General features: G+C 63.1%; 1 protein-coding gene across 1 annotated transcript; it reads right to left on the minus strand.

The window, feature by feature from the left end:
• Positions 1-742: 742 nt before the first annotated feature.
• On the minus strand, positions 743-13,656 carry SECTM1 (secreted and transmembrane 1). Its single transcript, XM_055241981.2, is given in 5 exon segments — positions 743-1,852; positions 2,372-2,505; positions 4,074-4,382; positions 6,659-6,813; positions 13,524-13,656. Coding segments are annotated over 4 exon segments (840 nt in total). The 5' UTR covers positions 6,753-6,813; positions 13,524-13,656; the 3' UTR covers positions 743-1,549.
• Between the last annotated feature and the right edge of the window lie 830 nt (positions 13,657-14,486).

A 14,486-nucleotide genomic window follows, 5' to 3' on the forward strand; every position in this document is an offset into this window, starting at 1 on the left:
AGAGGGAGACACAGACTCCCACACACGGAGGAGGAAGGCAGCGTGAGGACCAGCACTAAATCCCAGTAGGGAAAACAGAAACAGAGATAAGCCACCAGGAAAAGATGAAAATCCTCACGGACTCCAGCCCCAGGCTCTCCTCCTGGGTTTCCTGCCTGGGTGCATAGGGGACATGGCGACCACCATGTGCCCCACCCACACTACTGATTTCAAAATGACTTTGAGGCTGGGCTCAGGGGCTCATGCCAACACTTTGGGAGGCCAGAGTGGGAGAATCGCTTGAGCCCAGGAGGTCGAGCGGTAATCGCGACCCTGCACTCCAGCCTGGGCCGCAGATCTAGACCCTATCTCCAAAAAAAAGAGAAAAGAGAAAAACTTTGACCTGAAGACACGCCAATGCTCTTCAGCCTGTGTAGGCAGGTGTGGCCCCCGTGCAGGGGTCCCTGCCGCACGGGGGTCCCGGGCGCTGTGCCCGCAGAACAGGATCTGACCCAGCAGGGCCCCGGACCCAGCACGCGGACGGGAACCGTATTTTAACCCGAGACACAAACGCGCCCCTTCTGGACCCTGGCTCCGGCCTGACCCTCAGGGCGACCGGCTCTGCGAGGCCTCGGTCACCAGGCGCCGCTGCGTCCCTGCGGCGTCTCCACCTGGCTGGGGCTCCCACGTGTCTTCATCTCGAGGACGCCTTAAGGATGTTTTGGGGCTTAAAGACACTAAAGACGTTTTAGATTTTTGTTTTCCATTTTAAAAATTGCATTTGGAGCTACTTGGAGGTTTGTGAGTCAGTTTTTCTTCATTTCAGAGATTCGAGTCATGGAACTTTTTCAAAGAACTGAAGGGGGTTCCCGGTTATTTTTTCACCTGACACATATCAAGACATCAAAGGGCTCCGCCGCAGTGATAAAGACAAAAGCATGAACAGATCTGGGTCCAAGGAGGCTCGGCAGCCGCGGTGGGCACGAGGGAGCGACCCCCCGGGTGGCCGAGGGACTGAGGGATGCACGTCCGGCCCCAGAGGGCAGCGTCCACCCAACCCCCGAGCCCGAGCCGCCGCTGCCTCCTCCCGGCCCGGCCTGCGCTGCCCCCTGGCGGTGGGGCCAGGAGCCATCCCAGCCTCTAACCCCTCCACCCCACCTTGGCCCCTGGGGCTGCTGCGGAAGGGCCCCCAAAGCCTGCCCTTGCTCATGGGCGAGGGACAGCTATGTGGCCAAGGCCCCCTACAGCCCTGAACTGGAGTGTGTCTGAGGTTCCGGCAGAGGCCCCCTCACTTGGGCGCGGAGCCCTGGGAGTGGAGAGAGCAGACCCCACACCTAGGGCTGGACTCAGCCTGGGGTGGCAGAAAGGGAGCCCGGGTCTGTGGGTTTGATGAGGGCGGAGGGAGGGGCATGGGTCCTGGTAGGTCAGGTGCTGCGGCGGCGAGGTGGTCCCATTTTGGAAACTGAGGAAGCAGAGCTTGGAAGACCTGGGGAGTGGAGGGGAAGGGTCTGCACCCGCCCTGGAGTCAGTGACACAGAGGCCCAGCCTGCCAAGCAAGCCGGTGTCCAAGCTATCCAGGTGGGACGAGAGGCCCAGGCCCCGCCACCCAAGTTCGGCACTCAGGGCTGGCTCTCCTGTGTCCTCTCTGCCTTGCAGGCGGCTGTGGGTCTGTGGCATCTGGAAACAAGGGTTGGGGAGACAGCAGCAGCTCCAGGGCTCCAAGTGCTGAGGGTTTGAACACCAGCGCCAGCGGCCTTGGGGTGGGCTTGGAGTCTGGGGTCCACAGGTCAGGGGAGGCTCTGCTCAGGCCCTGCTGGGTTCCTGCTCTGAGGGCTCTGACCTTCATCTGGGGTTCTAGGAGGAAGAACTTCTTCTGTGGGGGGAGAAAGGAGGTGCCTGTGTGAGCCGCGTGTCCCCATGCCCACGGCTTTGCCCTCGGGCGTGCGCTCACACTCATGGGCATGCCTGTGTGCACATGCACACCCCCACCCCCAGGCACACTCCCAGCCTTCACCTGGGTTCTGAACCTGCTGGAGGTCGAACCCACTCCCCACGGCACCCTCAGCAAGAGGCTCCCTTGGCTCAGAAACTCCAAGTTCCGTCCCTGATGGAGACCACACGCCCTGCCATGCTGCCCTCCAGGGAGTCCTGGGGACAGTGAGAGCTTGCAGGAAGGGCGGGGCGGGTCTGGGTGGGGAGCCTGGCTCTGTGTTCTTGACCATAGCCGGCTGGGCCCCTGGCGGGAACTGGCTCTCTGGCTCTCTGGGACCTGTGCTCCCCCAACCCTCTCCTGGAGCCCCGGCAGGTGCAGGACAGTAAGGCTGACCTCAGCCTGGGGCGGCCCCACCAGAGACTCCCCACCCCGCACACACTGGGTTACAAGGCCTCCTACCTCCCGGCACTGCTAGGAACAGCGGCACCTGTACCAGGCGAACATGACCAGAGCGACCAAGAGGATGAAGACGGCAGTGACCACTGCTGGCACAGGCCAGGACCCAGCATCTGGGGCGGACTGGAGTTCTGCACCTGAAGGAGGCAGTTCAGGGGTGGACAGGTGGGCTGGGCATCCCCCACCCCCACCTCCTCCGTGTAGCTCCCAGCCTCCTCCTCCTACGCACCCCCTGGGGTGAGAATGAGCCCTGGAGGATGGCACTGCCATTGCCCAGGAGGTACAGGAGTGGGAGGGAGCCAGGAGGAGAGGGGGCACAGGACCATAGAGGTGGAAGGAGACCCAGGGCGCAGGTGTCTCAGGGCAGCGAGGGAAACATCTACCCCTGGATGTGCCAGGTTCCAGGAGCTGCACGCTGGCCCCGTACTTCAGGCCTTGGGCTTCTGGGGAAGAGATGCAAGGGCAGGGGAGGGGCCTGCCCTGTTGTGGCCCACCCAGGGCCAGGTATCTGAGGAGCCCCATGCCTGAGCCCAGGAAGGGCTCACCAGATGCCCTGGGGGTGGAGAGCAAAGCGGAACCCAATTTGGGTGACCCGGGTAGGTCGGAACCGGGTGTGGTGAAGGTGGGAGGGCTGGGAGGGGCCGTGGAGGCTCCCGAGCTTTGCAGGAAAGGGAGGGGAGGGGTGGGGAGTGGGTTTGGTGACTAGAGGGGTCAGTGGCCCTGCACGGTAGGGTGGCTGCTCAGGGCCTAGGGAGCAGGTGGGAAGGGCTTGGAGGGCAGAACAGAGGGCCCGGGGGGTGCTCTGCTGGCCACCACTGCTTTCTGGTTGAACCAGATAAGTAGCTGGTGGTGACGGCTGTGGGCCCTGAGTCGGGGGAGAAGAGGCAGAGGGAGCAGTGGGCTGGGCAAGTGGGGACATGAGTGGGTGGTGGTCATGCCTGTGTCGGGGGAGCTGAGGCAGAGAGTGGGGCAGTGAGCATCCCCCGAGGGCAGGAGGAGAGGGGTGGGGACAGGGAAGGGTGGGGGTGGTCCCAGCCTTGAAGACAGGAGGGGCGAGGACAGGTGTGGTCTAGGTGCTTGTCGAGGTGGACAGCATGAGAGTGGGAGGGACGGGGCAGGACCGTGGCAGCCTGGGAGGCCCCTGTTCATGGTCACTAAGGGTGCTGGGCGGGCGACCTTGAGCAACTCTGGGTGACCCCAGTAAAGGGAAGGCAGGTGCCTCGAAGCCGGGTGCTGCGGGTCTGGAGGGCCTCTCAGAGCACAGGCATTTGGGGGTGCAGTTTCCCCACACAGCCGGGGTGGGGGTGGCAGGGAGGTGGGGGGTGCCTGGGCTTCCTGGCTGCAGGGTACAGCCCCCGACCCCCACAGGCAGACGGGGCTCCTTTGAGGAGCAGAAGCTTTGTGTTCTGTGTTGTTTGTGGGGCTCCGGCTGCCCTCTGTGGGTCCCACCCCACTGTGGGGTCTGTGCCCCCTGAGCCTCCTGCCTGACCCCTGCCCCTCCCAAAGGGAGAACTGTCCCAGGAGGTTAAGAGGTCTCCATCCCGACTCTCCACCCGCCAACCCTGTCTCCTGGCAGCCCCGCTCATGCCTGCTCTTCCTCCTCCTCCTTCCCTCTCAGTCTCAGCCCTCCCCCTGCCCAGGCCCCCTTCCCTCCCCATGTCCCCTCTCACTCCTCTCCCCCTTGCTTCCCTGAGCCTCCCCTCACCTGAAACCTCCAGTGTGACTTGTCTGTTATTTCTCTGGTGTCCCACGAGGTGCCACATGTACAGCCCAGCGTGGGAGTCCTGGGCGCCTTTGATCACCAGCTGGGCCACACCTCCCTGAACCTGGAGCTGCCAGCCGTCCCGGGAGAAGTAGCCTGGAGCCACCTCATTGAAGATGGCGCTCTCCTGCCCGTGGGCATACAGCTTGATGTTGACATGGGAGAAGGCGTTGGAGATGTTGCAGGACATGACGGCGTTCTCGCCCCAAGACACAGAGACTACCCCCTCTGTGCAGATGGGGCTATCCCAGCCTGTGGGGCCAGACAGGGGCACACATGGATCAGGGCTGGACCTCAGGGCATTGGCTGGCTGCTGTGCCCAGGGCCAGGGCCAGGGCAGGAGACAGGGCCTCTAAGGGACACAATGAACTATGTATACATCCACCTGACCCAATCAGCACGTATGTCTTGTGTGGGAAGAATAAAATAGCAACAAAAAAGATGGGTGGCTCTGTGTGTGTATGTGTGCGTGCGCTCACACCCATGTCTGTTCCTTGGGGTGTGTCAGCTTGGACGAAGGCATTTCCTATCAACTCCCTCCCCTGTACATTTCCACTGGGGTGGGCGAAGCCAGACCCTCAGGCGTGTGTGCTGGGCGGCTGCACTGTGGCAGGAGTGCTGCTGCTGACCTGCCGAATCACTCTCTTCGTGGGAAGCAGTGGCCAGGCCCCACCTCCCCCAGCTCCCTCCTGTTTCTCCAAGGCCTAGGCCAGGTGCAGGTGCTCAGCTGCGTGAGGAAGGGCAGGGCTTCTGCAGACACCCACAGGCCAGCCTCAGAGGCAAGCAGAGCAGACATGGGTTCCAGCCTGTCCTTGTGGGACCCAGCCTGCTTGTGCTGCCCCCAACATCCCCTTTCCCCTCCCGGCCGCCCGCTCAGCTCCAGGTTGCTGGGCCAGCTCCACACACAGCTCCACAGTCCTGGGAGGTCAAGTCCTTGTAACAAGCTGGTGTGTCCGTCTCTCTCTCTCCTGCCTCCTGGGTGAACCCTGCCCCTTAGCAACCCGTGCAGCTGCTTCCCTCAGAGAGTCCGGGGCCTTTGCCCCAGCAGCCAGCTCAAGGATGCCTGAGATTCAGGCCGTGGGGCCCGAGCATGGTACCAGCCTGGGGTCTTGGTGCTGCTACTATCCCTGCTGCGTCAGCGTCCACCAGTGACTGGACACGGACGGATGGACGGACGGACGGACGGACAGACGGCAGAATGAGCTCTCAGGGAGCACACAGCATGCTGGTTGGAGGTGCCATTTGGCCACATTTCACCAAATACAAAACCACATGCCAGGGGCCTTGGTGCCCATGGGAGGAGGTGGGCTTCAGGGGCACCTGGCCTTCGGGCTGGGCTGTTTCCTCTGACGAGCAGGCTGGCTGCCTGCCTGGACACTCTGAGTGTTCAGGGACCGCAGGGCCTCTAACGCCACTGCACAAATTCACACCATCCCGAGGGCAGAGGGCGGCTGTCCAGGGGGTGCCCCAGCCCAGTTATACTTTGGAACCACTGTTGGGGGGTGGGGGCAGGATCTCCCGAAACCAGGGTTCCTCCACCTGGGATTCTTTCCTTTCAGTTTTGTTTTGTTTTTTGTTTATTCTTAGGATTCTGACTGAACTGCTTCGGGATGTGGTTTGGGATGTGGCTGAGCTGACATCTTTCAAAAGCCCCTCGGGTGGCGCAGTGGCTCACGCCTGTAATCCCAGCACTTTGGGAGGCCGAGGTGGGAGGATCACTTGAGCCCAGAAGTTTGAGACCAGCCTGAGCAACATGGCAAAACCCCATCTCTACAAAAAATACACAATTTAGCCAGGTATGGTGTGCATGCCTGTGGTCCTCGGGAGGCTGAGGTGGGAGGATCACCTGAGCCCAGGAGGTCGAGGCTGCAGTGAGCTGTGATTGCACCACTGCACTCCAGCCTGGGCGTCCAGCCTGGGCAACAGAGGTAGACCCTGTCTCAAAAAAAAAAAAAAAAAAAAAAAAAGAAAGAAAAGAAAAGCCCCTCAGGTGACTTTGCTGCACAGGTTGGGGGTCTAGAGAGCTGGGGAGGATCTCACTGGGGGACCCTGTTCAAATGCAGATCCACTCCTGGCAGGCCTGTGGTGTGCCTGACTAAGGAGCCCCCAGGCCAGGGCTGCTGTCTGTTCCCTGGCCACGGCACAGGTCGTAACTGACCCAGACCCTCTCCCTTGGAAACTGGTGATCTTGGTCCTTCCCCACAATTGCTCTGACAGCGACCACCAGGTGCCACAGCGGGCACCGCTGCCCGCCATCCACGGCAGGACACGGCCCGCTCACCACAGCCCACCATCCACGGCAGGACACGACCCGCTCACCACCGCCCTCCATCCATAGCGGGACACGGCCCACTCACCACCACCTGGGGCAGCCCAGCTCCACATGGTCAGGCCCTGGGTCTGCAGAGTCAGTCATTATCGGGGGCCTGGTGACATCTGGACCCAACCTCAGTCCACCCCTCCCGCCCCTGTCATGCCCCCAACGGGCCCCCCTTTCCCCAGCAGAGAGGCGGGGCCCCGAGACCTACCTTCATTCTGAGCACTCAAGGAGGCAGCCAGGAACAGGAGGGCCCCAAGGGCCCGGGAAACGGGGCCAGGGAACGCCAGGGGGCAGGTCTGCATGGCTGGTGGGACTTGGGCAGCCTCGGGCCCCGGTCCTTGTCACTGGCTCTTGAAACACTCCCTGGAGGAAGGAAAGCCCATGGGTCAGAGCCCCCTGCGGCTGCCGAAGGGGACAGTGGGAGTGGCTGTCGCCTGGCGGGGGCTGGGAGGCTGGGGGTCCCCGCACTCTTCCCTGACTGGCTGTGCCTGGGATGCCAGAGCCCCGCCCCCTTCCCTTCCCTGTGCCTGTAGAGGGTGTGCGATGCTGGCCTCGTGAAACAAAGAAGACACGCAGGGGCGGGATACAGAGTCGCCCACAGCACGGCGGGGACCCCATCTGCCTTGCAGGTCACCCCTTTTGTTTTACAATATATTACACGTAAGTGTGCCTGAGCGTGTTTCCCATAGAAATGGGTCAGGACAGGTGGAATCCTTGGTAGCCGTGTCTGACCTAACACTATGCTAAGACCAGCCTCCAGCCCCAGCCCCTCACCAACGCTAAGCACGAAACCAATTTTCCGTCTAATTAGGAGCATGTGTTTGACATCACTGCACGCCCAGGGCACAGAGCTTCGTCATTACAATCCTCGGAGCATCTCCTTGTGGGTCCTGTCCAGACCTCCAGTCACTCACAGAGACCCTCACGTGACCAGCACCCACGGTCCACCTCCCCCAGCTAAGCCTGGCGCTGACCACAACCTGCAGCCAGCGGCCCCCCAGCCCGTCCACCGCCCCCCCCGTCCACCGACCTCCCCCGCCTGTCCATCGGCCTCCCCGGCCTGTCCACCGGCCCCCTTCCCCAACCCCGACCGTCCACCGGCCTCCCCGGCCTGTCCACCAACCCCCCACCACCACCCCGCCTGCCCACAGGCCCCCCCCACCCTACCTGTCCACCGGCCCCTGTCCCAGGGTAGCACTCAGTTGCGTTCCTTTTGAATCCATCATTTACACCTCTGTGTGTTCCTAACGCACAAGTCAGCTTTACCTCTGCTGCTCTCACTGGCAAGGCAGGCTGCTGGGCAGCTTCCAGCAGGCGAGCCTCCTTGTGCCATCTTGTCTCGGGCCTGCAAACGCTAGGGGCCCCCTAGCTGTGTGGCTCCTCTCCTTCCAGGCAGAGGCGCCTCCAGTGCACACACGCATGGTGCCGGGGGAGGGGCCAGACTGGCAGGGATGAGCCTCTCAGGGGCCCCAGCGAGGTTGCCGCTTCTGTGCTTCCCACGGGGTCCCCACTCATGCCCTGCATACAGGAGGTGCTGGATCCGTGTGGACCTGGATCCCCTGAGAGCGGCTGGGGGATGAGGGTCCCTGTGTGGAAGCCCCACAAAGCCCCACCTGCCCCCATGCAGGAGCTCAGCTTTGCACAGGAGAGTACCCTAACCTAACCCTAACCCTAACCCAGTCAGTCCCACTGGTGGGGTCTGGGCCGATGCCTGGGCTGGTCAAAGGTCAGGCCCTCACCTGGACCAGGTGACGTGCTTTTGCATGAACCTGCTGATGTGCCTGCCGGACTTTGATAGGGACCAGGGAAGGGAAAGTGAGGGGAGGCGGCTTGGGTCTGTTCCAGGTGGGGCAGCGGGTGAGGCCCAGCAGGAGTCCTGGCAGGACACGCCTTTCAGCCGAGAGAACTCCGCCTTCAAAGAAGGCTGGGGCAAGGGTTCCTGGCCAGGCTGCCCTGCCTCTCGGGTGCCCGCACCCCTGCTGGGAAAAGTCCCTAGGTAGGGTGGCAACTCCAGCCCTGCCTCTCCCAGCTCCCAGTGCTGCAGCCCACACACCACAGTGCAGATGACCTGCAGGGAACTCCCATGAGGGAACTCTGTAAAGCGACCTTCAGACATGCTATTTATAGATTTATAGATGTGTGTTTCTCCAAACAAATAAACCACCAGAAAGTGTCACAGCAGGACACGTCACCAACCCCAGGGACCCCATGTTACCAGGGGTCCTCCCGGAGCCTGGAGTCTGGGCCTGCTGAGGACCTGACTTGCAGACGGGCTCCAGCCTTCTCGTCCCATTGCCCCAAGCGCTCCAGTCCCCTCTGAACCTGCCTCGTCATCCCTGGGCCCTGCACAGCCACAGGCAGCCACCCGGTCATTCCCATGCTCTCACCATGGTCCTGCCTCCACGTGGAAGACCCTGCCAGCCCCAGAGTGCAGGTGTGGGGACACTGTCACTGCTGGGGGGCACGTCAGCAACCCCGAGGTGCTGCTGAGGCTCAGGGATGGTCCCACATTGGCGTAGGCTGCGGGTGCCGTGTCCTGAGGTCTGGGTTGCCCACTCCAGGGAGTCACTATGCTCAGTACAAGTCCAGTCCCTTCTGTCGGAAACCCCGCCCCACCCTGTCGGGCCTGGGTGCAAGGGGAGGGAACCCACACCTGAGACCTTTTGTGGCCCCTCACCAACACCCCCTTTCCTGCTGTGACCCCTCAGGGCTGCTCAGGTGGGCCTGGAGACAGGCTCGGGCCCCATCTCCCATCACACCTCCAGCATTCTGGATTAGCTGCAAGTCTGACGGGGTCTCCCTGGGTTAAAATCAAGGGGTAGGCCAGGGTGGTCCCTTCTGGAGGCTCCAGGCGGAATCTGTCCCTCTCGGTCTCCAGCGTCCAGAGGCATCCGCCTCCCTCGGCTCATGGCCCCTCTGCCGTCTCCCCACTACCACCCCCCAGCTGCTTCCCTCGTCTCCCTGACTCCCCCTCCTCTCTCCCTCTCCTGGAGACCCTGTGATGGCATCAAGGGCCCCCCTGGGTGACCCAGGACACACGCCCCAGCTCAGCACCCGAGACTTCATCCCATTTGCACAGTCTCTTTGCCATGTCAGGTTCTGGGATGAGGACATGACATCTTTGGGGACTGGTAGCCAACCACAGAACCCCATCCCCAACGTGGTGGGAGACCCAGGCCACCTGCAGACCCCCGCGTGGAGGTGAGATTCACACAAGGAGACCCCGGGGGGCCTGGGTCCGGCTCCCCTCACCCCACGCTCCACGATGCCAGCTCAGCCGCCCACCTTGGAACCGTGCAGACAGACAGCAGGGAGGGTCGGGGCTGCTGGGGGCTCCCCCACTGCTCTCCGCACCACCCCGCCGACCGTGTCCGGGAGGGGATGCCTTGCTGCTCTCCCCAGGCTCCAGGGGGTCCTGCCCTCACCTGGAGCCCATCTGAGTCTGTTTCACAAATGCTTCCAGGGACTGCCCCTGCCACTGTGTTGGGGTGGGAACTCTGGGCACAGAGCCAAAGGTCACAGATCCCCAGAGCCCCGAGAGCACTGCGTCCACCCCACCTGCCCACCCAGGTGCTGGCTCTGCCACTCGTCTGTGTCCTGAGTCAGCCCTGACTCAGCAGAGAGTTGCACCCTGAGCCAGACCTCAGCAGCTGGGTCCTGGAGGCCCCCGAGGGCCAGCTGCACGCACCCAGCTTCATGCCAAGCTCCTCCCGCCTGGCAGTGGCTGCATCTGCCTCCCCTCTGCTCTGAATGTCCCAAGTCCGCCCGCCCTGCATTCCATGGGGCCAGTAGCGCGGTGGAGCCTCTGCTCTCGGGGGCTACAGCTGCTCCCAGATGCCTCTGCCACCGAGGGTGGACCCTGCAGTGCCGGCTCCCAGCCTCCCTGCCCGATTGCTTCCTGAAGACCCGGGGCCCTGGGCTGCCCTGGTTGGGGAAAGAGGGGTGGGAGTGAGAAGCTGGCACTGTCCCTCTTTCTGGCCTCATCCCCTCCATGGTCTCAGCCCCTGGCGGCCTGGACTGCACCGTTCCGGAGATGCTGCCTCCCCACCAAGTCCCTTTAGCCCAACTGTGGTGGCGGCCGCTGCTTCTCATACGCGGGTCCTCTCACTGCCTCTCCCCGATCCTCCCTTCCTCCCAGCACCTTCACCAGCTCCCTACTGAGTGCCCTCCAATGTTGGCAGCCCTGACCCTTGTCCAGCCAGGGGTGAAGGGTGGCAAGGGCTGGGCTGGAGGGTACTAGGAGCAGGTGGCGGTGCCCTCCCCATCGGTCCACACCCGGCAGGTGGCGGGAAAGGTGTGGAATGAGTCAGCCGTGGAGGGGAGCCCTGGGCCTGGAAGACCCCCGTCTTTGGCTTGAGAATGACCTTGAAGGGCTCAGGGGGTAGGGAGCTGGGGGGAGACAGGGAGGACAGTGGCAGGTCTGGCTGTACCCCGAGGCCTCAGGCTGTGGACTGTGCATGGCCCCAGCTGTCTGGGCAGCAGGTGTCAGCAACATTGGGTTGCTGCGCGAATTTGCTCCGTTTATTAGAAGAAAACGCACCCTGGCGACACAGGCCCCTCTCAGGTCACCAGGCATCAGTGCACCCTGCACATCTGGTCACATCTGAGTCTCAGATAACCAATGATGTCCTGGTAAAAGCTTGTCCCATGGGACACTTGGGACACACTTATATTAAAACACGATTAATGATCTCAAACTCAGACGTTGCTGGGTATCCTGTGTTTTTGTTGGCAGCTCTGTCACTCTGCCTCTGTCTAACTAAGTCCTCTCCTGCCATCCTCCTGACCAGAGGCGTGAGCTTGAGCTGAATGCCGTGCAGTGGCTAAAAATCAGAGAGAGGGTAGGCGGCAGGGTGTAGCCACAGGGAAAGTGGCCAGGTGGGCAGTGACTGGCCGGGCAGCTCCGTGTGTGGTACAGAGAGACCAGGCACAGGGAGACTAGGCACATGGAGCCTCAAAACTTCTAGAGTGGGCCAGGCGCGGTGGCTCACGCCTGTAATCCCAGCACTTTGGGAGGCTGAGGCAGGTGGATCACCCGAGGATGGGAGTTTGAGACCAGTCTGAACAACGTGGTGAAACCCCGTCTCTACTAAAAATACAAAAAAATTAGCCAGGCGTGGTGGTGCACACCTGTAATCCCAGCTACTTGGGAGGCTGAGGCAGGAGACTCGCTTGAACCAGGGAGGTGGAGGTTGCGGTGAGCCAAGATCTCACCACTGCACTCCAGCCCGGGCAACAAGAACGAAACTCTGTTTCAAACAAAACAAAACAAAACAAAAAAACAAACTTCTAGAGTGGGAAAAGATGGAGGCAGCAATCAGATTTCTCTCAAACCATGAAAACAGGGGTCGGCACCTGAGGAGCTGGCACCAGACACAGTAGGGTCTGAGTGCTCCCCGACCAGTGATGACGCACAGGCTTGGCGCCATCCCAGTGACATGCCTAGGAAAGTTCACGCACCGCCCAGCATGCCTGTGCGTGCCTATTCCCGCTCCTTGGTGCCCCGGGCGCCTGCCTGTCCCGGCTCCCATGGGTGCTGTGTGTGTGGAAGCTCCGGCCCCTTCGGGTTGGGTTCACTGGGGTCCTCCTGTGTGGTCAGTGGACTCTGTACCCCACAGCACCTGAGGGGTGGCTGACACTGCTTTCCCAGCTGCCGCAGGAGCGCAAGGAACACAGGTGACCCCACGTCTCTACCGAGAATGAGCACACCAACACCTCTCAGAAGACAGCTGCCGCCTGCAGAGGCCATGGAGCCCGCCCAGGCCCACGGTGTGGACGGCTCTGCCCTGGTCTCTGCTGAGCCAGGCCCAGAGGGGACCCCAGGTGGGCAGCAAAGCCCCCTCAGCCTGGGGCTAGACCGGGCTAACCCTTCCAGCTCAGCACTTGCTCACCTGTCCCTTCTGCTGGTGGCCTCCTGTCGTCCTGCTCTGGGCTCAGCAGCAGCCCCCTGGAGAGGCCCTGCCACCACCCCCGCCCTGCTGGAGACAGGCCTCCTGCCCTGGCTCCTGCAGCAGGTCGCCCTGGGCCTCCTAGAAGCCGGGGATCCTCTGCTGAGGACGGGCAGAAAACGTGCTTCTCAAGCTGCAGGTGATTAACCAGTAGTGGGCAAGGAACTGAATGTGGTTATTACTGCGGAGTCAGCTAAACCAGCATGAGAAGCGGCAGCTGAGGGCCTGCCTGGGTGAGGGAAGCCTCACGGTTCCTGTTTCATGAGTTTGCTGTAAGTGCACACGACGCTGTGGCTGTGGAGTGTGCAACAGTCCACGCGTGCCTGCGTGTGCTCATGTGCGCGTGTGTCCACCAGCCTGTGTGCACGCGTGTGAGCGAGTGCGTTTTGCTCCCAGCTTGGTCTCAGCGACGGCACAGGGAACCCCGGGTGAGGCCGAGGACCGGGAAGGGCGGAGGGGTCTACGACCCATCGGACTTAGGGGAGCCCCGGGTCCGAGACGCCGTCTCTGTCCCTTCAAGAGTCGAGCCTGGCGCGCAGAGCCGAGACGCGGGTCCCCACACCGGCTGGCAGCTGGTTCCCGCCCCTACTCAGGCGCGCCCGCTGCGACCCTGCCTGCCTGGCCTGCGACCCGCGCTCAGGGCCAGCGGGGGGTGACGGTCCCAGAGGCAGAGGCACCGCAGCCCTAGAGTCCCCATCCCTGCGCGGACCGGCAACCCCAGTGCACCAAGAGACCCTAACGCCGAGCCCTCAGCACCGAGTCCCCAGCACCAGCTCCCCAGCACCCAGTCCTCAGCACAGAGCCCCCAGCACCGAGCACCCAGCACCGAGCCCCCAGCACCGCGTCTCCAGCACCAGCTCCCCAGCACCCAGTCCTCAGCACAGAGCGCCCAGCACCGAGTCCTCAGCACCGAGTCCCCAGCACCGAACCCCCAGCACCGAGTCCCCAGCACCAGCTCCCCAGCACCCAGTCCTCAGCACAGAGCGCCCAGCACCGAGTCCTCAGCACCAAGTCCCCAGCACCGAGCCCCCAGCACCCAGTCCTCAGCACCGAGCCCCCAGCACCGAGTCCCCAGCACTGAGCCCACCCCTCTGGTTCCCCCGCCCGCCCCTCTCCGCGCCTCACCAGGTCCGCTCCTGGACGCGCTCCTCTGGGATGCAGCTTCTCCGCGCCCCGGGGCCCCAGGAAAACGAAAGAGACTAGAGGGTGGGGCCAGGGAGGAGGCGGCGGACCCGCGCGGGACCCACCTCCCAGATGAGGAAGGAGCTGGGTTTACGGGAAGCCGCCAAGTTTCGGGAACCACCCGCGTTCACAACAAGCGTGACAGTGAATTTATTATTTTCACGGGAGGCACCGCACCTGCGGTTCACGCTAAAGGAAGCAGGAAAGCCGCCGGGAGCATTTTTCCAGGAGAGTTCGCGCCTGGGCGGGTCCAGCTCGCGTGCGGCGCGCGTTCCCCGCGGAGCTGTTTGGCTCCGCTCCTGGAGGCCTCGAGTTCTGTGCGCCTGGAGAGCTGGGCGGGCCGAGGGGGCCGCTGCGGGGCCGCGGGGAGGGAGGGCGGGGGGCGGCCCCCCGATGGCTGGGGGTGCGCGGGCAGAGTGAGCGGGACAGACAGAGGCCCTTTCATAAAAGCGCGCGGAGCAGAGGAGTGATTCCTCCAGCTCCCCCGCAGAGGGTCCTGCACCTGCGTCCTGGGCCTTCAGGCGTCCTGCGGCCCCTCCCCTGCGGAGGTGCTGGCCTGGCCAGCCCGGGAGGAGGGGCCCAGCCTGTTGGGGCAGGAGATGGGGTGCGGGTAGAAGGCTCCAAGTGCATCCGGGCCTGGAACCCACAGACATCTCAGGTGGGCAGGAGGTGGCTCGAGGAGGCCTGGAGGACCCGGCGCCTGGCAGGGTGGCAGACGGGCCACGTCCGCCACTAGAACTCGAGGGGGCACGCGGGCAGGTGCGGGCGGGGTCAAGGATCACGAGGTATCTTCGGGACACTAGGAGGAGGCCCCACAGGCTGCAGTCACATGAGTGGGCAAGTCCCCACCGGGCAGATGATGGGGGACACTGGGGTGTGGGCAATGCCCCCAGTTTCATGGAAGAG

This window comes from Symphalangus syndactylus, chromosome 14, assembly GCF_028878055.3.
Source record: "Symphalangus syndactylus isolate Jambi chromosome 14, NHGRI_mSymSyn1-v2.1_pri, whole genome shotgun sequence".
In the NCBI taxonomy this organism is placed as follows: Eukaryota; Metazoa; Chordata; class Mammalia; order Primates; family Hylobatidae; genus Symphalangus; species Symphalangus syndactylus.